The sequence below is a fragment of the Lampetra fluviatilis genome, chromosome 9 (assembly GCF_964198595.1).
Source record: "Lampetra fluviatilis chromosome 9, kcLamFluv1.1, whole genome shotgun sequence".
NCBI classification, from domain to species: domain Eukaryota; kingdom Metazoa; phylum Chordata; class Hyperoartia; order Petromyzontiformes; family Petromyzontidae; genus Lampetra; species Lampetra fluviatilis.
This window is the reverse complement of record NC_136283.1, coordinates 10,568,895-10,594,717: the sequence shown is the minus strand read 5'-3', so window position 1 is coordinate 10,594,717 and position 25,823 is coordinate 10,568,895. Positions and strand designations below refer to the sequence as shown.

Here is a 25,823-nt window from a genome sequence, read left to right as displayed (position 1 = left end):
TTTTTTTAAAAATATTTTATTTTTTTACTTTCGCCAGTAATTTGCTAACGTGTTTCCGAGTGTATATCCCTCATCAACGTTGTTGCGCCTTGGTTTCACGCGTGCAACGGCAGCATTACAGCTGTCGCCCCCGAAATGCGTGCTCTCACTTGCTCAGAGGGGAACCCGTGTGTGCCGGTAGCATGTTTAGCGAGCACCTGGACATCGGGAATCTTCTAATACGAGCGCTCGTCCGTGCCACACGCGCCTCGGATTTACCGGAGGCGCCCGTTGCGTTCGTCCTGTTCGTCGCACAGGGGCCAAGGTTGATGGCAGTTGCGGTAAGTCGCTTTTGTTGAAGTGGGGGGGGGGAATGGTCCAATTTCGTGCAACGATGTTCATCGTAGCGTTCATATTAACGCGCCCATCGACGCTATTTAACGTTTCGTTTGGGTTAAGAGACATTGTGTTGAGACGCGAGGCAAGATGTCCCATCACGTTGCCTTAAATATATACTTGTATCTGTAATTCACCAACTCCCAGGCAAAACAATGGAATTGCTAAATCAGAAAAGTCGCGTAGATAGAACATTTATAGATCGCGACGTTTCGATCGCAACACAAGCGACCTGAAGACGGGTCGCTTGTGATGCGATCGAAACGTCGTGATCTATTAATTTTCTATTTACGTGACTTTACCGAAATAACCAAAGAGTATGGATTATTGCAGTCACAAAAGCCGCAAATCAAGATTGCTAAATCACGTTGGCTTTCTTATTGACGTCAAATTATTCATTTATCCGTGGCTCATTTGCCATGTGCCGAGGTTTTTCCTGCCGCTAGAGATTGCAATTCACTCTTCAAAACACGTGAGGGCACCAAACTAAATAGTTTCGGATGTGATCTCGACGGGGATTCGCACCGCGTGTCATTCGATGCGCAGTGACCAAATCGCTGCAAAGTAAAATGTGGCCGCTGGTTTAGCGCAACACCTCTTGCGGTGTAACCTGTATCTCTTAGGTTTTTTTCGGTAAAGTCACGTAGGTAAAAAAATAAAATTAAAAGTTAATAAAAGTAATAATCAGAAGTTTATTAACTTTTAATTGTATTTTTTACCTACGTGACTTTACCGAAAAAACTTAAGAGTATGAATCCTTGTAGTCACGAAAGCCTCAAATCTGGAAGTAACCTGTATCGTCATCCACTTCGTCAAAGTGGTGGTCCTTGCTCAAGCGAGCTGTCGGATGGTGCTGCTCTGCCTTGTGGGGGTGATGACGCAGTGGTTTGCAGACTGCACCCCGATCCACGGTGGCGAGATGTTAACTGCCTCGTCCTGGTATACAGGAGGTCGTGAGTTCGATTCCGACCCTGACGCCTACTGAATAATTTGGAGTTTGCGCGTGTCTCCACGCGGTCGCGTGGATTTTACTACGGGCCTTCCGGGTTATCCATCCACTTTGAGAAGCATGCGTTTTTAGATTATTTGGCTGCTATACATTTCCACGTGATACACCACTTCGTTGAGATTTCATGGCCAGGTCTCTTCTGAAAACGAGCTTTTTATCTCACTGGACCTTACCTGGTAAAAAATAAATATAGTTTTAGAAATTCCACAGTCACGTGTCTGTATCCATTATATCCAGCTTCCGGCTTATTAGAGAAGCCGTTGCGGTTATTATTTCCTTTTGAAACATTTATGAACAGTAAAAAATGTGCATCAAGTAGTATCAGCGATACGTTTATCTGGTTTCTCGATGCTATGCACATTTTTCCATCGCTAAAGATTGTAATGGATTGGGGAAGCGTTCATCCAGCAGTAGATTTACCTTGGCTGATGGTGTCGGAAATTGCATTCTTGCCATTGACAATAGTTGAATTCCGCCCCCCCCCCCCCCTCTAATAAAAACTAAAACGCAGTGTCTTGCAACAAAGATTTTAAGGACGCCGTGGAATCAGCCGCAGTGGTGGCCTTTTGTGTGTCCATGGGCACTCCGCGTCCTGGATTCGTGTCCGACTCAACCGGCTTCTCGGTCATGTTGGGCCAGCCCCGGGTCACCACTCACCAGTGACTGCAAACAAATGCCAAGTTGTACAGTTTCCACTAAAACGCCACCATTAAAGTTCGTCCGGTCTCGTGGATGCACTGAGCGACGCACACGTCCACCGTTGCAGGGATAGTCGTCTCATCAAAACAAATCATCAGCGCTGAATGAAAGCCTCCCCGAAGCTATCGCCTTTTCTCACGGTCCTGGATGTAATAATCCACCCAGCACCTGGTCGCCTCGTGCAGTGCTCCTGACCCCCCCACCCCCCACCCCACACTTCAACGGATGTCGTCCTGTCGAGCGGGCTCGATCTACGCGGCACACTCCCAATGAGCACGGTAGGCTCGTACGGTGCGAAAGAAGTTCCACGTACAAATTACATCGTTTGCTCAACTGCGCATGCGCGACCGAGGCAGTGGGGGGGGGGGGTGAGAAGAAGGGGTGGGGGGGCGGTGAGATGGTGGGGGGGTGGGGGGCGGTGAGATGGTGGGGGGGTGGGGGGGGCGGTGAGATGGTGGGGTGGGTTGGGGGGGCGGTGAGATGGAGGGGTGGGTTGGGGGGGCGGTGAGATGGTGGGGGGGTGGGGGGGGCGGTGAGATGGTGGGGTGGGTTGGGGGGGCGGTGAGATGGTGGGGTGGGTTGGGGGTTGGTGAGATGGTGAGATGGAGGGGGGGGGTGGGGGGTCGGTGAGATGGGTGGGTGGGGGGGCGGTGAGATGGTGGGGGGGTGGGGGGGCGGTGAGATGGTGGGGGGGTGGGGGGGCGGTGAGATGGTGGGGGGCGGTGAGATGGTGGGGGGGTGGGGGGGGGCGGTGAGATGGTGGGGGGGTGGGGGGGGGCGGTGAGATGGTGGGGTGGGTTGGGGGGGCGGTGAGATGGAGGGGTGGGTTGGGGGTTGGTGAGATGGAGGGGGGGTGGGGGGGCGGTGGATCGGCCACAGAACGGCACGGGGAGTTCGTTTGTCCAAGCTTGAGAACAGTGAGGCCTGGTCTCCTGTAATTCCGAACATAGCGCGGCACGCTGGCAGCTCGGCACTGGTCGAGTGCTCCATGCGAAAGGAGCTCAAGTAGTCTAGCAAGAAGATGTCTGCGACAAAGAGATGAACGTCGTTGGCTCGTTCCATCGCGCGCGGCTGCTCTCTGGAGACCCAGACAGCACTAACCCCCCCCTTCCCCCCAGCATCACTCGCAAGGGTTTGGCGATGGAGTGGGCAGCATCGGTCGTGAACATGTCTTGATCTCAATGTGACCCTGGAACGTGGTGGTTTTGTCTTCATAACGGAGGGTGCATCAACCCGCGCGCCGACACCGAGGGTGCAATGTAATTGGTGAAATCTAAACCAAAGCACGCGCGACGGCTGTATCCGTCTAATAATAACCGGCCGTGGGTCTCCCTTTGCGCTTGTCGCAAATTAAAAGCCTGCGAAGGCGCAGGCTTTAATAATTACATCAAAGTGCCAAGGGGTGGGCTTAATATCAAATGAAACGTACTCGCGTGGGAACGAGAAAAGTGATCAATCGAGTGACGAAGCAATTACCTCGTTTGCAAGGCGTCTCGTGCTCGATTAAGACACGCGGCATTTATTTCCAAATTAAAACTAGGAAGAAAAATCGTGCACGCGCGTGCATTTTCTAACGATTTATCCAATCTGCTTCTGTCATCGGAAGTAGTTTATTTGGCGATAACCCCGTTTATTTATCCGAACTGCACAACGGCCACATTGACCAAACATCATGTCCACTATAGTGCCGCAACGCTCGTGCTAAAGTTGCATTCACATGGGGGCAACACATTACGAGAGTTATCGTGACTCAACGCTGCAGACGGACGGATAGAGAGTGCTCAGCCCTATTTGGAAAGCGTCGACAAGAGGCGCGCATCGCTGCAATACCGTGAGCAGTGCGCGCGTGAACACGCGCACAGACGCGGGGTATCGTTCCCAGCGCTACAGCTGGCGTCTGTGTGTGCGCGCCATATATGAGTACAACTGTGTTGTGTATGTGCGCATGGGTCTGTGGAATAATCATTCGAGTGACTCGCAATCCCCTAATTGCACGCGATCCTCATCCTTTTCCCCAGCCAGCATCCTGGACAGACGCGCCCGTGTAAGGACCGTCAACTTGGCTCTCGCTGCCGCTGTGATTACTCAGTTACGCGATGACGAATTCATAAGCCGGGGGGGGGGGGGGGTGGGGGGCCGTGTGTCCTTGGGTCGCGTGGTGGCAGGCGGGGATGCACCGCTGCCGATCCCCTGCCGTGCGATGTGTGGCAGCGTGAGTCACCGTGGCCGAGCCCCTGGGGGTGCGCGATGGGACTGGAGTGCGGATGCTGCTCTATGGGAACCACGTGGGGGGAGGAAGAATAAAAAACAACAACCAGTGCTTAATTTCTCACTTGCCAGTTTCCGGAGCGCTCCTTGGCAGGATTTGAGCAGGGATCATCGGCGTAAGGCACTACGACTCGACTTAAAAGTACGCCCATCCGCAGCGATCCGATTTAATTATTGCCCGTCGTATTCCTTTCATCGTATGGGGACAAAATCATAGAATGAGGCCAGAATTAGGCGAGATGGAGCTGACGTGTTACCATATTTTCTGCAACAGCTTTCCGGATCCTTCCAGCTGAATGGGCACTGGGAATGAAGTGGTTGGGGGTCGGGATAGGTGGCGTGCTCTGGCATGAAACGCGCATCTCTACACATCTGCAAATCGCCTTCGACGATCTCATTACGATCAAGACATCGTGACGAACGCTGTTAATTCCATCATGACCGACCGCCATCACTTTCCTGTTGCCAAATCCTGCAAGTGTTGCACAGTCGACACTCGAATTCCAAGGTCTGCGATTACAGCCTCACCACCGTCGTCACCACCATCAACACCACCACGTGGCTATAGGTCTTCTCTTCCCCTTGGCCGCTGCAATGCTGGTCATGGTCACCTGACCGTCTACACGCGAGTCCCACCCATCACTACCTCCTCCTATTCCCAACCTCCAACTTGCTTAGCCCATCCTCCTCCACCCTGCACGCGAGTCCCACTCATCACAACTTCCTCTTCATCATCACCACATCTACAACGCGTTACTGCCGTGTTCTATTCCGAACGTTCAAAGTTCCTTAGCCTTTCGTGCCATATAATGCATCAGCAGCAGCCAATATCAATCTTCTACTGGACGAAGGCTTCTTCGCATCATCGCCATTGCTTGGGGTGCCGCGATGCAACCGCCTCGCGAATGAGCTGATCTCATCACTTCATCTCTGCGGTGATCATGGGCGTGTTCTCTCCTTTAGCTGACATTTGCAACACCGTGTTGTCCATCTTCTGGCAATGTGTCAAAGGGGTCAATGTATTTTTAGATTTAAAGCTTTCGTGAATGCAGGGATTCATCTTCTTGGTTCTTTCGGTAAAGCCACGTAGAAGGGAAATAATAAAATATAAAAAATAAAACAACAAAATAATTCTCACGACGTTTCGGCCACAACGCAGAGTCTGCCTTCTCGACAGACCTATTTTCCACCTGAAGACGGCTGCTTGCGTTGTGGCCGAAACGTCGTGAGAATTATTTTGTTATGTTTTATTTGTATTATGTTATTACTTCCCTTCTACGTGACTTTACCGAAAGAACCAAGAAGGGTCAATATATGCCATCAAAAACATACCTTGCCAACGCGCGGGTTGGGAGATAAGGGGGCAGCACGGTTCAACACCGTCACTGCAGAGTCGATCAAATGAATATCAAGGTGTGGAGAGTCCACAGTGGTAGCAATGTAGATGGCATGGACCTAGCCATGGGAATGTGCATCTTTGCCATGCCGCAATGGTGCCTACCGTCCCATTGCCCTGTGAGCAGGAGAGCTGTCACTGCTTTTACCTCTGTTTTAGCCTCCATCAATCACGGCACGACGGGGGGGGGGGTCGCTCCTCTTCTTCTCCCACAGTCTGAAAGGTCATGATGCTTTTCGCCGCCTATCCCCTGGATCTCGTTACAAAGACGCACGTGCATGGGCAGTTGTGAAGCCTCCACGCTCCGGGTGGATTCTGGATACCAACACTGGCACCCGTCATGGGAACGTAGAATTACCATCGCGCTCATTTGAGTCGGGACAATGACTCGCATCTTTGATTTTTTTTTTATAGATGCGGCACCGTGGAAATGCTCCTTATTCTCTTGACCTTTAACCTTACTGCCCTATCGCATCTGTGTAACGCCTATCCATACCTACTTTATTCTGCCTGCTAAATTACATCACCACTCATGTATGGATCACATCCACGTACATCGTGCATTTACGCAGTGGGCGAAAGTAAACATGAAAATACCCTCCCCCTATTCAAGCCACAAAGTTAGCACTCCACAATGTATACCCACTGTCACAGAGGGCAATGTCACAAACGCAGGTTGCTTGATCCCGTGTGTGCCGTCAGCGTCACGTCTTAAGGGGCAGTGTCCATTTGGGATCTCTCCCAGGAAAGTGGATCACGGTCCACTGAAGTGGATATCACAGACCTGCTTCTGAAATCCCCGAGTCGCCTATTTTTCCACCCGCCCTGCTCGCTGCGTGACAGCCAACCCGATCTGTTTAATTTCTCGGCGTGGATTAAGTGCGAACTCCAATTTATTTGCGTACGCCGTTTCAGTCATTGATGCCCCGTCGGACACGATGACTTCGTCACTGGGAAATCCTCAACGGCGTGAGTTCACTCAGCCTTCTGGCGAGCTCTGCCTTCTTTGTTGTTGTTGTTGCGGCTGACCTATGCAGCGGCCGTCTGAAATCTCCTTCCACCGTGACAAGCCCCCCCCCCCCTCCTCCCACCTGTGCAGCTCAATCCTTCACGCGATCTCCATCAAATGCCGCGGTCTCTGCAAGTACGCATCAGCATTCGAGTCGCTCGGCAGAGGTGACGTTCTCGCTGCCGCGGCAAATCGTTAGACGACGCGACACGACACCTGCCCCAGTGTGGCGGGTTATTCTTCGCAAGTGAATGACCATCGTGTCAATCGTTCTGATGGGTCAGCGCTAGGGTCAAAATTGAAACGATATGGCGGCTTATCACTAATTAGATCAAGGCCCACCCAATGAGCTATTACTCACCAAAATGGGACCATTAGTCGCCGAGTGGAGTTGAGATGAATGCGATTAAGGTTGATATACTGTGTTCGCGTATATGCGCATCTTACATAAGTCGGGTGCGTTGTACCGAAGTATGCAGGCTGCTATAGACAGACTCACAAAGCGGATGCTTGCTCGTCCAAATACAGATCGCAGGTCGCTGTTGGGTCGATAAAATAAGTACCACTCTGGGAACGTCTTCAGTGGTCGTCTCGAAGATAAACTGGCCCTTGCCATGCGGAATTCCGCATGATTTGGCCACACGCGTACGCACGCCATCACAAAAGAAACCCCGTTATGGGACATCACCATGCGATTCCCATTGGTTTCAATAAAGTGTACGGTAGCGTCATCCGGCAGTTGATCGACAAAGAGCTGTACATGTGGCTTGAAATCGTGCGAATAGAACTCAGTGGTGGCTTCACAGCGCCACGAACGAACGGCGCAGGTTTGATTTCTCCGCGATCCAATCTCGCCACCCACTGAGCCCCATGGCACAGAGGTCGCTGTTCGATTCGCACCGCGGCCTCCGAGGGACTCCCTTTGGGGGGTGTTGCGAATCGTCAAAAGCGCGACGCCTGCCCGTCGTGGACGGACGTGAAAGACCCCGATGACACCGATACCCAGCGCTTAATGTAGCCACAGCTCTACGACAAACCGGACTCGATTGAATAGCCGCAGCGACGTTGCTATGGTGACCCACGTGCGAAACAGATAACAACAACAACAACAAAGAAGAACAACAATGCCCTTTGTTGACACCCTCCTCGCTGAGTCTCAACGCTCCCTTTCAAGAGGGTTCTGCATTGTGATGTTTGGCCAATCCTATTAATGAGTGTCTGGCCTCGTGTGGGAGGAAACAGACGGAAACCCCCATCGCGGATTGCGAGGGAGTAGCGCTCAAAGCCCCACACAGATGGATTCAATAATCCATTGCTCAATTGCCATATCCCTATCTCCACGCAGCCCAAGCCTCCGACGTTTTTTTTTTCCCCAAGCAGCTTCCCATACAATCGTTAATCAGGTTTAAAAAACAAACCTGCTTAGCCTCTGATCTGATGAGACCGGGCTGAATCGCAGGCCTCGGCTCGTGGATAACGAAGCACGCGATGAGCAACGAGTCTCAGCTGTGCTCTCCCAAACGGTTATACGAAAGACGCCGCGGTGACTTTAATTGATGCGCACGGAAGATCGGTTGGGTGGATTTCACGATGTCCACAATTCACGTGCACGTTCAACGACACGGGGCCCTTGAATGGATGTCGGTGGGGGGGGGGGGAGTGTTACGCACTGGGGATGCGGATCGTCGCACGGTGTTGCTTTCTCTCGCGAATGCCGATGTCTCAGGGTCTTTAACGTCGAGTGGGAACGAGCGAGTTTAACGAATGCGTGAGTGAATGGGGCAGTGAGCGAGCGAACGGACCGAGTCGTGAACGTGCTGGTTAACGAAAGATTTGAACCGGTGAATGAATAATGAAATAAAAGGAATTGGACTGAATTCAACTGTCAATGGATGAGTGAATGCAGTCGTGGCACGAGTGACGCTTTGTCCGAGTGCGTAAATGAGCGTAGAGCGAATGGATTGCAGTCGTGAATGAGTTAACGAGATGCGACGTGGAGCTAATTTGACGAATTACTGAATGACGAGTGAGGAAGCAATTATAGCGAATGAGTGGAAATGAATGAGGGGTCGAGTGAATGAAAGTAAATTAAAGGTTACAATTTGAGAGAGTATCACACCGCTGAATGAACCAATGAGTATCGTGGAGGTGAATAAGTTAGCAAATTAGTCACTGAGTAAAACTCAAATTAGATAGTCGATGAATTTGCGAATTATAACTATTTGCGAAGGAACTTTCCGCTATAATTCAGGAGAATACGAGAATGAGTTAATTGAGGTGCGAATGAAATAATCACGGGGAGAACACGGGTGAACTCAGAAGCGAATGAGATGGGTGAATTCACGGGCGAACAATTAATTAATAACACTGGTCAACAACAACAAATTCTGGCCTGGACTTTTGCAGCTGTTCTAGACTAATTTCAGGGTGCTGATTCCAAATCTGATCTCAGATTTGTTCTATCACATCTCATTTTATGCTATCGACATACCCCATTTTCATTGATTTTATCCGAAATTAACTCTGCCACTTATGATTGCAAGTTGTTGCGAGTCAGTGACTGCTTTAGTGTTAAAATATGGTGCTGTATTTTTAGGATAGTGTGTTCATAATATCATTTTATGTAGATATCCACATTTATTTAATATTTTTTTCTGCAGTTTTTATTGAAAATGCAATATTTGATATCTCAAAAACCTGATGTGATAGACAAAAACTGATGCCAGATTTGGAATCAGCACCCCACATTTACATTACAACCGTTGGAATACCTTATGCCAGAAAAAAGTGTGTTGACCAGTGTTATCGGAGGAACAGTGCATATACGGGCCAATGAATATACTGGCGAATCATTGAATCGACAAACCAATGCGAATAATGGCTGAATGAACCAATTGAGCGAAATGAGCCACCGATGAAACGCCGCTAAAGTCACGCTCTCCTACCTCCGAATGAATGCAGTCGCTGGCAAACGAATTCACCGGCGGGTAGGACGGAAACTGAACCGACTGACGAACGAAAAGAATGAATTGCACGAGCGAACGAATGCGCCACTGGGTGTAACGCGCGTGAAATCGCGAATGAATAAATGAATGAAATCGGCACGCCGCGAATGAATGCCCCCACCTAGTGGCACAGAAGCGAACTCGCAGCGCGCGAAACGATTTGGCGAGCGCAGAGGAGGCACGCGGTGCGTGACCCGACGCGACGCGCGGAACGAACGCAGGGGATGTCCGAACGAACCGAGTGACCCCCCCGCCGTACGAACCGAGCGACCCGACGAACGCAACGAACGAATGAATGAATTCACATCGAGAAGAGACGCGGGTGGGTGGGTGGGTGGTGGTGGTGGTGGGGGTCGCCACGTGTGGAGGAGTGGCCGTATTGTTGACGCCCCGTAGCGTCACCCTCCCGAGGGAGATTCGCTACAGGAAGCGCCGCCTCGCTCATTCAATAAATCCGCGCTTGCGGCCGGGATGCGGGGCTGATGGTCACTGCCTCCTCCTCCTCCTGCTGCTGCTGCTGCTGCTCCTCCTGCTGCTGCTGCTGCCGCTGCCTCCGGGCCCGAGTGCGCATCGCGTCTATGCGCGGCGAGGGAGCAGGGAGCATCGTGAAGAGAGCCTGCAAGGGAAAGTGCCTTCTTACTCCTCCTTCTCTTCGTCCTCCTCCTCCACCTCCTGCTGCTGCTGCTGCTGCTCTCCTCCAGGCTGCTCGTGGTGGCTGTGGTGGTGTCGGTGAGACGCAGCGCTCGGGTCGCCGCTGCAAGCACGGTGAGTCACCTCCCACTGCTGACACGGCTGTCACACTCACACACACACAAAGACAAAGATGCCCCGTATAGCCTTCATTGACTTTTGGGGCAAGTGCTGTTCGCGAGCACATATGAAGGTGCTCACAAGCAGCACCTTCATATGTGCGCTCTCAAATGAGTACCTGGTGCGGAGTGTGAATATCGCCACTCGGGAGATAAAAGCGGCCGGGCGTGGTGCCGGCCACCGACACCTACGAAGGCTGTGCCCGCCTTCATAGGTGCTCACACACACACACACATTCACGTACAACACACACACATTCACGTACAACACACTCACACACACACATTCACGTACAACACACACACATTCACGTACAACACACTCACACACACACACAGACTCACGGAGTGCTGCTTGTGTGTGTGTGTCATCTACTGAGAGTGCTGTCACATACGTGCACGCATCGACACACATGCACACACTGACGCGCACAACACAGCATGCGCGTCTGCGTGTGTGTGTGTAGAGCGGTAGTGTAGCGGTGAGCACGCCGCTCTACAAACCTGGCGACCCGAGTTCGCTATCTGGGGAGACAAAGGCGGCCGGGCGTGGTGCTGGGCCACCCACCCCCTCGTGTGCCGCGCCGGCCTTCATAGAAGCACACAGCGCTTGCCCCAACACTCTGTTAGCCTTTGACGGGGGGGGGGGTCTTTGTGTTTATTTTTGTGTGGACAATGTAGGAGGCAGTGAGGTGCTCAAGACAGCTTAGGCACACAAACCCCGAGATTAATTTCAGCCGGGACTGTCCGGGTCGCAAACCCGGACTAAGTAAATGTCCGCAGCCGGCACACCACATCCAGAGTACATCTCGCCGAGGCTGCGTCGCTATTACATCGCTTACTTTCCACCGATATTTCAGGCTGACAGACACCTGGGAAATATTCGGCGAGTCGATGCGACTCTGTGCGTGGATAACGGGGTGTTTGACACCACGGCCTCGCAGAATGCGAACAGCGTAGTGTATGCCCCACGTATGAGTACATATTGTTTATAGCTCGTGTCCATATACCTACCAATGTTACTCGAGGACGCGTACACATGTACACATGTAGCGCATGTGGGACAGCGCAAAAGGGCTTTTGCGTACTCACACGTGACACGACGGATACATAACAACACAGAATAAACAAACAACACAATGCACTGTTTATGAAACTCTAAAATCAGAGTCTACGCAGCACATCTGGAGTACACTCAAACACGTGTACATTCGTTGACATACGTGAAATACATTATGATCACAGCAGACGAAAGCCACTTTGAACGTGCGGTAATATTGCAAATACGCTCTGTCCACACGCGTACGGAGCGTGTGGGCATCACGACATTCCGAAGAGGCGCAATGCCCGTGGGTTGAGAGTTTGAACTTAGCCGAGTGTTGCAGGCACACCGCCTAATTATCGCGGTCGATCGCTTTCATGTCCACGCGCATGTCGACCGCAAATCGCGCTCGGCTATTGTCGAGATAATGATGTTGAACGAGTCCCCCTGCAGACGCTTTGTCAAAAGTCGTCATTGGAAACATGTTCTTGACGACAGCTGCATACACACACACACATACAAAAGACAAAGATCCCCCGTGTAGCCTTAACCGACTGTTGGGGCAAGTGCGGCTCGCGAGCAACTATGAAAGCCGGCACGGGACACGAGTGGGGGTGGGGGGGTGACCAGTACCACGCCCGTCCGCCTTTGTCTCCCGAGTGGCGATGCTCACTCATCTGATGAGGTACCGAGGGGAAGAGCGGTCCACATAATCGACACCGGTGTCCGCCGTGAGCGGGAGTCGAACTCGGGTCGCCAGGTTCACAGCGCAGTAAGTTCGCCACTGCTCACTCGCGTGTACCCACAACGCAGACTCGCTCTCACCAACAACGCAACACTCCCTCCCACATTCACACGTTCACTCACACAAAGACAAAGATCCCACCCCCTTCAGTAGCCTCCACGGGCTGTTGGGGCAAGTGTTGTTAGCGGGCGCATATTCATGCACACACGAGAGGGTGATGTGGCCGAAGTCGCGCCCGGTTATGTTGCTTTAGGGAACACCGCGGACACTCACTTGAGGCTGAGTCGACCCAGGAGAGACCCGGTTCACAGATTTGGCTGTGGCCGGTAATTGAACCAAGGTCAGCCGAGTTCGTAGCGCAGTGCGCTACAGTGCACAAACCATCGAGCACACACTTACTCACTCAATACACACACACACTCAATATACACACACACACTCAATATACACACACACACTCAATATACACACACACACACGCTTACTCAAAGACAAAGATTCCCTGTATAGCCTCAACCGACTGCAGGGGCAAGTGCTGTTAGCGAGCATCCTATGAAGGCCGGAACGGTACACGAGAGGGTATGTGGCCAGCAACACGCCCGACCGCCTTTGTCTCCCCAGTGGCGAGCATCGGGTACTCACTTGAGGCTGAGTCGATCTAGGGGAGGCGCAGGACCGGTTCAGATAATCGCCACTGGTGTTGGCCGTGAGCGGGAATCGAACCCGGGTCGCCGGGTGCATAGCGCAGTGTAGCGCTAACCGCTACACTACCGCTCCCCACTCCCCACTTACTCACACACACACACACGTATTCACACACACACACACGTATTCACACACACACACGTACTCCATTTACACACACGTGCGCTTACTCACACACGAATTCACACCCACAAAGATAAAGAGACAAAGATCCGTCGTGTAGCCTGAAACAGACTTTCCGGACCACTTGCTGTTTGCGAGCCCCTATTAAGGTCGGCACGGCCAACACGGAGTGGTGTGGCCAGAACCACGCTCATTGCACACAACGCAACAACACACAAAGTGTTCATTTAAGAATGAGTCAAATTACGCGGGATTCCCGGAACAGGTTCTCATACCAATTGCCACTGATTTCTTTTTAGCCGTGGCTCGGAATCTAACTCAGGTGGCAGGGTCCTTAGCGCAGAGCCCTCACCACCGCGCTACAAAACGCACACACACACATCTCACACACGCATCACGCACGCACAAAACGCACACACACACATCTCACACAAGCATCACACACACAAAACGCACACACACACACATCTCACACACGCATCACACACGCACAAAACGCACACACACATCTCACACACGCATCACGCACGCACAAAACGCACACATCTCACACAAGCATCACACCCACACAAAACGCACACACACACATATCTCACACACGCATCACGCACGCACAAAACGCACACATCTCACACAAGCATCACACACACACAAAACGCACACACACACACATCTCACACACGCATCACACACGCACAAAACGCACACACACACATCTCACACACGCATCACACACGCACAAAACGCACACACACATCTCACACACGCATCACACACACACAAAATGCACACACACATCTCACACACGCATCACACACGCACAAAACGCACACACACACACATCTCACACACGCATCACACACGCACAAAACGCACACACACACATCTCACACACGCATCACACACGCACAAAACGCACACACACACACACATCTCACACACGCATCACACACACACAAAACGCACACACACATCTCACACACGCATCACACACGCACAAAACGCACACACACACACATCTCACACACGCATCACACACACACAAAACGCACACACACACATCTCACGCACGCATCACACACACACAAAACGCACACACGCACATCTCACACACGCATCACCCACGCACAAAACGCACACACACACACATCTCACACACGCATCACACACGCACAAAACGCACACACACACATCTCACGCACGCATCACACACACACAAAACGCACACACGCACATCTCACATACGCATCACCCACGCACAAAACGCACACACACATCTCACACACGCATCACACACGCACAAAACGCACACACACACACATCTCACACACGCATCACACACGCACAAAACGCACACACACACATCTCACACACGCATCACCCACGCACAAAACGCACACACACATCTCACACACGCATCACACACGCACAAAACGCACAAATGCACATCTCACACACGCATCACACACGCACAAAACGCACACACATCTCACACACGCATCACACACGCACAAAACGCACACACACACATCTCACACACGCATCACACACACACAAAACGCACACACACACACATCTCACATACGCATCACACACACACACAAAACGCACACACACACATCTCACACACGCATCACACACGCACAAAACGCACACACACACACATCACACACGCATGTGTGTGATGCGTCACCAGTGGACATCCTGCGGCGAGGTTGCTCCCATCATAGCAATGTGGAATTCCCATGACTCGTTCAGGGGTCACCGGTACATGTGAGCGCTGGAGGATACTGACCGTTCTCATGGCAACACCAGCGCGCGCGTGTGCACGGCGCAGCGGTGGCGTGCTTTAGTTTCCCTGCAGACGACTCGCGGACCACTTGACCACTCGCTGGCAGTGTGAGTGGTCAAGGTAAAGGAGCGGCCCTGCAACTGCTTTGCTCACGGCACTACGGGCCGCGAGGCCTCCACGGAGAGCGAACTTTGGAGCGGGCTATTCGACCTCCTCTTCCGCGACGAGCAGACGCGTCGGAAGACCAATATCATCCATAATACAGGGTTTTATTTTTGGGTTAGATCGCGTAAATATGTCAATGTTTCGTTAAACCCGCCACCACCCGACACAGCTAATTAGGATTGTCACAGAAGCAGGAAGAATTCTCCACAAATCTGGCTGTCGCCTGATGAAGCCAGTTGTAGTTACTGGCGAAACGTCGTGATCAGATTGTAAATGTTGTGGCTTTGCTCTCCATCACACCGGTGTGCTGTACTAGTGACGAATTGGCCACGTTCTGTTTACGTGACAAACCTTACTAGTTGGCTGTGTCGGGTGGTGGCGGGTTTAAAGACACATTTATATATTTACCAGATCTAACCCAAAATAAAACCTGCGTTATGCACATCCGACTTACCCATCGTAGACTAACTTCTGGGCGGAGAGAGGCGGTGGTAGTGGTGGGAGGCATTTGAGAAACGTGCCGTGCTGTTTGATCAACGGCTGCACCAGGAGATGGAATAGAATCGGCGACCTCTGGGTTGCTCGTGCAGCGTGCGAACGAAGCACCGTAACAACCACCACCACCAACCACCACCACCAACCACCACCAACCACCACCAACCACCACCACCAACCACCACCACCAACAACCACCACCACCAACAACCACCACCACCAACAACCACCACCACCACCAACCACCACCACCACCAACCACCACCACCACCAACCACCACCAACCACCACCAACCACCACCACCAACCACCACCACCAACAACCACCACCACCAACAACCACCACCACCAACAACCACCACCACCACCAACCACCACCACCACCAACCACCACCACCAACAACCACCACCACCAACCACCACCACCAACCACCACCACCACCAACCACCACCACCAACCACCACCACCACCACCACCAACCACCACCACCACCAACCACCACCACCAACAACCACCACCACCAACCACCACCACCACCAACCACCACCAACCACCACCACCATCCACCACCAACCACCAACCACCACCACCAACCACCACCAACCACCAACCAACACCACCAACCACCACCACCACCACCAACCACCACCACCAACCACCACCAACCACCACCACCACCAACCACCACCACCAACCACCACCAACCACCAACCAACACCACCACCACCAACCACCACCACCAACCACCACCACCAACCACCAACAACCACCACCAACCACCACCACCACCAACAACCACCACCAACCACCACCACCACCAACCACCAACCAACACCACCAACCACCACCACCAACCACCACCACCAACCACCACCACCAACCACCAACCAACACCACCAACCACCACCACCAACCACCACCACCAACCACCACCACCACCAACAACCACCACCAACCACCACCACCACCAACCACCAACCACCACCACCAACAACCACCACCAACCACCACCACCACCAACAACCACCACCAACCACCACCACCACCAACCACCAACCACCACCACCAACCACCACCACCACCAACCACCACCAACCACCAACCAACACCACCAACCAACACCACCAACCACCACCACCACCACCAACAACCACCACCAACCACCACCAACCACCAACCACCACCACCAACCACCACCACCACCAACCACCACCAACCACCAACCAACACCACCAACCACCACCACCACCACCAACCACCACCACCAACCACCACCACCACCACCAACAACAACCAACACCACCAACCACCACCACCACCACCAACCACCACCACCAACCACCACCACCACCAACAACAACCACCACCACCACCACCAACCACCACCACCAACCACCACCACCAACCACCACCACCACCAACCACCACCACCACCACCAACCACCACCACCAACAACCACCACCAACAACCACCACCACCAACAACCACCACCACCAACAACCACCACCAACAACCACCACCACCAACAACCACCACCAACAACCACCACCACCACCAACCACCACCACCAACAACCACCACCAACCACCACCACCACCACCAACAACCACCACCAACCACCACCACCACCAACCACCAACCACCACCACCAACCACCACCACCACCAACCACCACCAACCACCAACCAACACCACCAACCACCACCACCACCAACCACCACCACCAACCACCACCACCAACCAATACCACCAACCACCACCACCAACCACCACCACCACCAACCACCACCACCACCACCACCACCAACCACCACCACCAACAACCACCACCAACCACCACCACCACCAACCACCACCACCAACCACCACCACCACCAACCACCACCAACCACCAACCAACACCACCAACCACCACCACCACCAACCACCACCACCAACCACCACCACCAACCAATACCACCAACCACCACCACCAACCACCACCACCAACCACCACCACCAACCACCACCACCACCAACCACCACCACCAACCACCACCACCATCCACCACCAACCACCACCACCAACCACCACCACCAACCACCACCACCAACCACCAACCACCACCACCAACCAACACCACCACCAACCACCACCACCAACCAACACCACCAACCACCACCAACCACCACCACCAACAACAACCACCAACCACTACCACCACCAACCACCAACCACCACCAACCACCACCACCACCACCACCCACCACCACCACAACCAACCACAACCACCACCACCACCAACCACCACCAACCACCACCAACCACCACCAACAACCACCAACCACCACCAACCACCAACCACCACCAACCACCACCACCAACCACCACAGCTACACCACAGCGACAGCTCCCGCTGCGAGCAGCGCTGTCCTTGTGTTACACAATCGCGACCCGTGGAACGGTGGGTCGGGGCAACTCCGATGGGCTCTCCCGCTAGAGGTGGCGAGCGTTGTTGGGGCTGGCACGGCGCCGCGTTTGTGGCTCTCGGCGTCGTCCCAGCCGTGGAATTGCCAAGTCTCTGGCATCACGTGTCCCGTAGCTCAATGCCTGCCCAAGTGGCTGCGGCCAAATGCGCCGCCTACCCCATTCATCAGACCACCACCCCCTTCGTCCACTACCACCACCACAGCCTCTGACAAATAAATTACCCGGGTCTAAGAAGAAAATCCTCTTGTGATGTTGCAGCGAGCATTCTTCTGCTTATTATTATTCTTATGATGATAATGCGTTGCATAATAAAGTCGAGCAGGGTGGCGCTGAGGTCAGAGCACCACACTCATGGTCAGAAGGGTGCGAGGTTGAATCTCTGGTCGGGACGGTTTACTGAACACATCATTTCTCCGGGCAAAGGTAAATCGAGTACTGTTTTGTGGGGTCAGTGGAGGTTGTCCCATAGAGGCGGTGCTTATCAACAGCAGCGGTACCCACGTGTTCACGTGCAAATGCAGCGACTTCACCCTGCACCGAGCACGCGTCTGGCATATATTGAACTTCTTTTATACCGTGCTAATCGGATGTGCGGTGGAGGGACATTAAACTAAACACAACAAGCGGTTCTCAAGAAATTCGTTTTCAATCTAGATTGACAAGGGCGTAGCTCCAGTGGCTTACTAATGTCGGAAGGAAGAGCGTTCCAGACGGCCGCAGCAGCGCATTTGAAAGCGCGCGATACAGCGGCCGTCTTTGTTCCATGGCTTAGCCAAAAGCCGCTGATGGTGATCGTCACCGAACGCGGGGGAGTGACTGGTCCTTGCCATGGGAGTGTGGAATTTACAACAGTGGCAGAGGTGAGCTACGCTCAATGCTCATTTCACCTTGAACACATTTTGTGATTCTGCAGGGGCGATTTTAATTATAATCATATTTATTTATTCATACTGGAGAAATCCGATGAGCTATAAAGCTCTTTTTCCACATATGTCCAGTAGGCGCGGGTCAGAATGTTACTGCATTGCTTGATACAGGCTTGCAGGGCGATGGTGCTAATGGCAAGTCTATACCTGGTGCAACATGAAATCACACGGCGATACAAAAACATCACGTCTTTACTCATTGACGCCACATTGGTATGACGTTACAACTGTATAGGCGCAGCCATGCAATGTCTTGCGCTTGGCCACTGCTGGGGGACATGGCCTCCCCTAGCACCAGAGATTGTGCTGGAGCAATGGTTCACTGCTGGTCCTCACGGTCATGGCAAGTGGTCCGTGCAGAAACTGGTGCAGATCCGACCTGATTCACTGCACGGCGGTCCACGAATGTTGTTTGAAGGTTGACATTGGTCCGCGGAGCCAGAAAGGTTTGGAACCACTGCTCTCGAAGGTGTTTGGCCTACTCTTCCAAGTTGGCCAGGCGTCTTGCAAGATGTGGGACTAATCCCACACCTTACCCCACCACACACGTGACCTGCCATTCGACTGTGCTGTTCCCATTCCCCATTGCCGCGTCGCAACAATCCAACCGGTGACCTCCTGGTCGCATGTCCAGCCTGCAAAACCATTGCACCGCGGCAGCAGCGTCCCTGCTCACTCAAAGGTTTGCACAAATAGAAAGAGCGCTTCTTCTCGCAATGCATGAATCATGCACGTTACGAATTTACCAACTCGGGGTGCACGAGTGATGCCAGCGTGGACAAGAAGCACTTGCGTTTATTTTATTTAACAAATCGACGGAGCAAAGCCTCTGAGCGAAATGATTTGTGGCCACCCCGTTCAATCGAACCCTGCATTTTGGGCAATCATGCGTTCCACGGTCACACCGGCACCAGGGCAAATCGCTCCCCCACAAAGCACCCCCCTCCCACACACACACCCCCGCCTCTCCCAGCGACCCACGACTCTCCCCCCCCCCCACTCCGAACACGCGGCACTCGCTCGCTCGCTGCCGCTCACCACTGCTCTCCGTTCCAGCCCCGCTCATCATCGCCTGCTCGCTGCTGCCCCGCGCACCCCCCTCACTCCCCAGACGCAGCAGCAGCAGCACCCCAGCGGCCAGCCCGGCGCTCTCCCCGCTCCACGAAGCCGGCCCCCCTCCCCGCACAGCCCAGCCCGTACAGCAACACGCTAGCCTAGCCAGGACAGCATGGCCGGGCCCCGGCTGCCCGTGACGGGACTGCTGCTCCTGCTGCTGCCTCGCCTCGCCCGCACGGACTTTGCCAAGTTTCCGCCGAGCAGCAGCTTCAGCAACAGCGGCGGCGGCGTTGCTGAGCAGGACGCGGCGGCGGAGGAGGTGGACTACAAGGACCCCTGCAAAGCAGGTACCGTGCTCGCCCACACGCGCGTGCACTCACTCACCAAACTCACTCGCTCCCTCTGTCACTCACCCACGTGCTCACTGACCCACCAACTCACCCCACGTGCTCACTGACCCACCAACTCACCCCACACACTCACTGACCCACCTACTCACCCCACGTGCTCACTGACCCACCTACTCACCCCACACACTCACTGACCCACCTACTCACCCACGCGCTCACTGACCCACCAACTCACCCCACGTGCTCACTGACCCACCAACTCACCCCACACACTCACTGACCCACCTACTCACCCCACGTGCTCACTGACCCACCTACTCACCCCACACACTCACTGACCCACCTACTCACCCACGCGCTCACTGACCCACCAACTCACCCCACACACTCACTGACCCACCTACTCACCCCACGTGCTCACTGACCCACCTACTCACCCCACACACTCACTGACCCACCTACTCACCCACGCGCTCACTGACCCACCAACTCACCCCACGTGCTCACTGACCCACCAACTCACCCCACACACTCACTGACCCACCTACTCACCACACGTGCTCACTGACCCACCTACTCACCCCACACACTCACTGACCCACCTACTCACCCCACACACTCACTGACCCACCTACTCACCCACGCGCTCACTGACCCACCAACTCACCGCTCACTGACCCACCTACTCACCCCACACACTCACTGACCCACCAACTCACTGACCCACCAACTCACCGCTCACTGACCCACCAACTCACCCACGCGCTCACAGACGCCGGGCTTAGGAAGAGGGACGTGTGTCGGGGTGTGGGCAGACGCTGGGTGAGTGGCCCCGCTCGCTGCTGCGGCTTGGTGAGGGTTGCTCTTCACCGCACAGGTGACAGGTGAGCGGGGAGGCCATGGCGCATTCTGCTCTCTCTCTCACCAGGCTGTCTTCCTACTTTGTGAGTGTGTTTGTCTCTGCGTACTTGCCTCCTTTGTGTTGTGTTTGTCAATGCTAGTTGCTCACGCACGGCACTTGCCCCAGCAGTCTGACCCTGCACGTGCCATGGGCCGCAACACCACATGGAAGAGCTTTATCTCCGTGTGTGAGTGTTGGGAGCAGTGGTTCGGGCACTGGACTATAGACTTGGTAAATCCGGGATTGAATCTCAGACGTTGGTAACGTCGGTGGCTCGTGCTATCTGAACCTATTATGGGCGTCTCCTAGATTGACTCGGCCTTAAATGAGTACTGTACAAGCCGTCGATGTGTGAACATCAGCACGAGGGAGCCAGTCGTAACAATTTGCCCACCGACGGCACTTGCCACTTGCCCCGACAGTCGCCAACAACTAGTCGGAGATGTTCATCAACGAGTGCCACGGGCGATCCCTGGGGTCCATGGCCCTGATTCGGGCAGCGGTGAGCAGTGAGCTGCGTTCTCGCCGTCCCCGTCGGTGTGGCGCAGATCTCCTATTGCAAAATAAAAAAAAAATTATTTCAACGTGTTCTCACCGAGTGACGACGATGATTGCGAGAATCTGACGACAGTAACACGGGTGACAACTCCGTTCCACATTCGCACACAAAAGGCAAGGATGGAGAGAGATAAAAGTTCGTCCGATTGGTTCTCCGGTTCGAGTTGACGATTCATCCAAAGCCACGCAGAGCCTCTCCTCTCCAGCAGACAGACGGAGAGGTCACGGGGGGCCGTCACTGCCCGAATGGCGCTTGGCGAGACGCACGGCAGAGGAGTGCTGCTCGGGGCCGCGCCGTGCGATCCACCTTCGTCGCACGCTCCCCTGGCCCTCCGTGCAGGATAACCGTAACGAGCATCGAGCCGCGGGATATCACGAGGATCTTCCCCCTTGTTTGAGCTTATTTTTCAAGCACCCCCCCCCTGCCCCCAGCCGATGCCGCTTGTTTAAAGGGATTGTCTCGGAGGTTGTGCATGCGGTCAATGTGTCCGTGCGGTGAAGAGTATGACGAGGGGTGAAGGGGATGGTGAGGGCGCGCGCGCCCGGCGTGCCGGGCTTCAGCGGTGCTCGCTGACAGCGTCTAAGTGTGAACGCATTTGGGGGGGGGGGGGGCGTTGCTATCTTAGGGCACGGGAGGGATTGATTTCGAGGTGGTGTGTGGAGGGGGAGGAGGAGGTGTGCGGTCGGAGTCCACAGAGATGAGAGCACAGAACGGTGATGGTTGTTTAACCGTGTGAGAATTCAAGAGATAACGGATAGTCCCATTTGCAAGAGCGACCTGGCTGACCTGCGTATGGAAATACGTAATAGAGAAGGGAGAGAATGTCTGCTGACCACAGCTGGTACGAGCGAGGCTGCCGAGGCGGCATATTCTCGACCATGTGTGTTTGTATGTTGTCCGTGTGTAGCCAGTCGTGTTAACAGGAGGCGCTTGGGGGGGGGGGGAGGACAACAAACCATGACGTTCAGCGGCTAGAGCGAGAACGAACACAGTTTCCATTGCGCCAAGAAACCCCTCGACCGCGTGCGACAAGCATAGCTATGCCGGAGATTATTTTCACCATCGGTTTGTGAGCGCAGGCATCGGCCACCGGATTGAGACCGTCAAAGTCGCTCGGGCGCGACGTGCCCTCTCGTGGGCTCCAATCCTGGGCGAGTTGCCCGGGGATTTGAAGCCACGTTGTGCCCAGCACCGCCGACTCCCTGCTCATCCGGTCTCCTGAAGCCGCCAGACGCACCGTTCGTGCGAGCAACGTGCCGCGCGCTAGTGACTCGGTCGTTGCCCGTGCGAAGCGTGGCTTCTCGAACGGGTGAAATTAGGAAGCGCAGAGAGAGAAAGCAGGTGGCGAAATGGCTACGGAAATAAAACGGCGAATGAAACGCGAGAAAGCTTTCTGGGAAACGTCTGCGGACGTGGATGGGTTGTTTTTTTTGCGCACGCAGCGCTCGCACAGTTCGGGTAAATTCCGTTTCTGCGCGGAGGTCCCGGTGCGAATGCCGCTGACGAGTCCCGCTCGGAGGCCACGCGTCCGTTCGAGCGGCTGTGCTGCTGTCCTCCGACTCGGAGACCGTTTCCGAATGTCGCCTTGCTTCAGGAGAGGTTGCGTCCGTCGGCGATGTATATACGTGTCTACGAAGTATCATGTCAAACAAAGAGAACTTGCCCCACGGAAACCTTGGGTTCGAATTCCAGGTTCTCGCGAGGAGCGAGCTTTGATGGTCTTGTGGCAGTCACCGGTGACTGCACGTAAATTATTGTCGTGACCGTGCGGTTTCGCATTCCATTCTCTCAGGCCCGGATCACAGCACTCTCCTACTCAGCAAGGCGTGGGCTCTCTCTGCGTGGTGGAGAGTGCCCGCGCAAAAAAAAAAAACATTGCGATGATGGAAGCAGTTTATGGCGTTGCAGAACGCACCCACTGTGTAAAATGTGCACGATGTCAAAAGACTTTGCCAAATATATTCAATTGTTTGCTCTCTCTGCGATGAACCGCAATGATAGAGAATTGCGTCATCACATTTGTCACTGCAGAGATCAGTTACAGTTTGTTATTGGTATTGAAATTATTAAACATCGACATCAGCTTATTAGTCATATTTATTACGAGTTGGTTAACAACCGCTTATGAACGTTAGTCGGTAAACCAATGTTGATAAATAAATAAATAAACATACTCGTAAGTCGCTTACGTTTTAAAATACAATTAGATAAACAAGTCTATGTAATGCATAGTTCAGAGGCTTCGTGCTCGCAGCTAAAATGTGTCGCACCTCCCAGATCAGCGTTGGGTTGTGCTCTTCTCCATCGGCTGTCCTGAGCCAGTGGTGACAATTTCACACTCGCATGGCGGGAACCAGTCTCCCCAATCGAACACGCAACGTTGACTTCCTACAAAGTAGTACTCATTTTTATCTGCCCCCTGAGGGATGATAGGCCGAGTCGACCCCCGTGAACTCACGACTGTCAGTTTGCGAATCGAACACCATAAACCGCAAGCTTGCACCCAACTAGATGACTTTAATGTTCAGTTCAAACGCAGCCAGGCTCTGTCAGGGGTCCTAGCCGTGAGCCTGCACCGATGATATCCCGGGCGCCGCGGTGGCGAGATGTTAACTACCTCGCCCGGTATGCAAGGAGGTCGTGGGTTCGATCCCAACCCTGACGCCTGCTGCTGTGTATTTGGAGTTCGCGGTGTCTCTCTCCCCGTGGTCGCGTGGATTTTTCTCCGGGTCCTCCAGTTTTTTCTCTCCGCATTTAGAAACACGCGGTTTTGAGTATTTGGCCGCTATAAATGTCCCCACACGGTGATAAGCCACTTCGTTGAGCTATCAATTGTGGCCAGGTCGCTTCTGGAAAAAAGGGGACCTTACCTGGTAAAATAAAAAAGTTTAGTTTCGAATCTGGGTTTGAGCGGCGCGTGTGTGACGCGGTGCAGTCGCCACGAACGCACCTTCAATGAACAAGGTTGACTACGTACGGCGCGAAAGAAGTTCAACATACGTACAGTACTCAAAAGTGCCGGTGGGTTTTCCACCATGTGGACGCCGGGGGTTGCGTGACAGCCGGAGCCGCCCATCGATTCGAGAGTCCCGTGAAGAGCGCGCAGGGAACTTGTGCGTGACTGTCCCTGGGATTGGCTTGAAGTGCACGTGTGGGGAAGTGGATTGTGACTCACAGAGCGGCAGATTTACCGCCTGGCTCGCGATTGGTGGGACCTGCACGTGTTTGACGGTGGTGGGGGGGGTGACTCATCTCGCAATTTGTGTGCGCTTTTCAAATCGAGCAAATGATTGTCTTAAGAGCTTTGAATTTGAGCAATTAGTTAGGCAGCCAGGTGGACTGCAGTGGTGTTAGGGTTGTTCTGCCATTGGCTCGGGATGATGGTCAGGGGCTGTGTCGAGAAGGAAACCTCAGAGCACAGAGAAGGCTTGGAGGCTCCGACAACGTACCCGCAATGGCAGGCGAGCGAGGCTACCAGCGGCACTAGGGACCGAAGGTGAGAGCAGTATTGACTCAACATCACACCGAGAACTGCCAAGCTTTACTCTGCTCTTAAAAGCCGACAGCTCAGAGGTCGCAACCGGGTACCCGATACCCGTACCCTACTCGATACCCGGCTACCCGTACCCGGCCGGGTACGGGTAGCCGTTTGCGACCCTGGTGCGGCCGGGTACGGGTAGGCCGTGAGTCACTGGTGAGTAGCCGTTTGTCACCCATTTCGGGTAGGGTACGGGTAGGGAACGGCTACCCGTACCCGGCCGGGTACGGGTACCCATTTGCGACCCTGGTGCGGCCGGTTACGGGTAAGGAATCAAAACCCGTTTGCGACCTCTGCGACAGCTACACCGGGAAACCTGAAGTAACTGGGGCTCCCTGCGTGGATCTCAGTGGCCGTCGGGACCAGAGTGAAGACCGAAATTGA

General features: G+C 53.8%; 1 protein-coding gene across 4 annotated transcripts in view; it reads left to right on the top strand.

The window, feature by feature from the left end:
* The first annotated feature begins 10,110 nt into the window (after positions 1-10,110).
* LOC144934189 (tolloid-like protein 2) overlaps positions 10,111-25,823 on the top strand; it is a 172,870-nt gene continuing 157,157 nt past the window's right edge. For 2 of the 4 annotated variants that reach the window (XM_078859758.1, XM_078859756.1), the window contains exons 1-2: positions 10,111-10,526; positions 20,147-20,438. In XM_078859758.1, coding sequence (XP_078715884.1) covers positions 20,264-20,438 — 175 coding nt within the window. In that variant the 5' untranslated portion in view covers positions 10,111-10,526; positions 20,147-20,263. Of the gene's footprint in view, positions 10,527-11,710; positions 12,385-20,146; positions 20,439-25,823 lie in introns of those variants that run through there. The other 2 variants (XM_078859757.1, XM_078859759.1) reach the window with 2 other exon arrangements.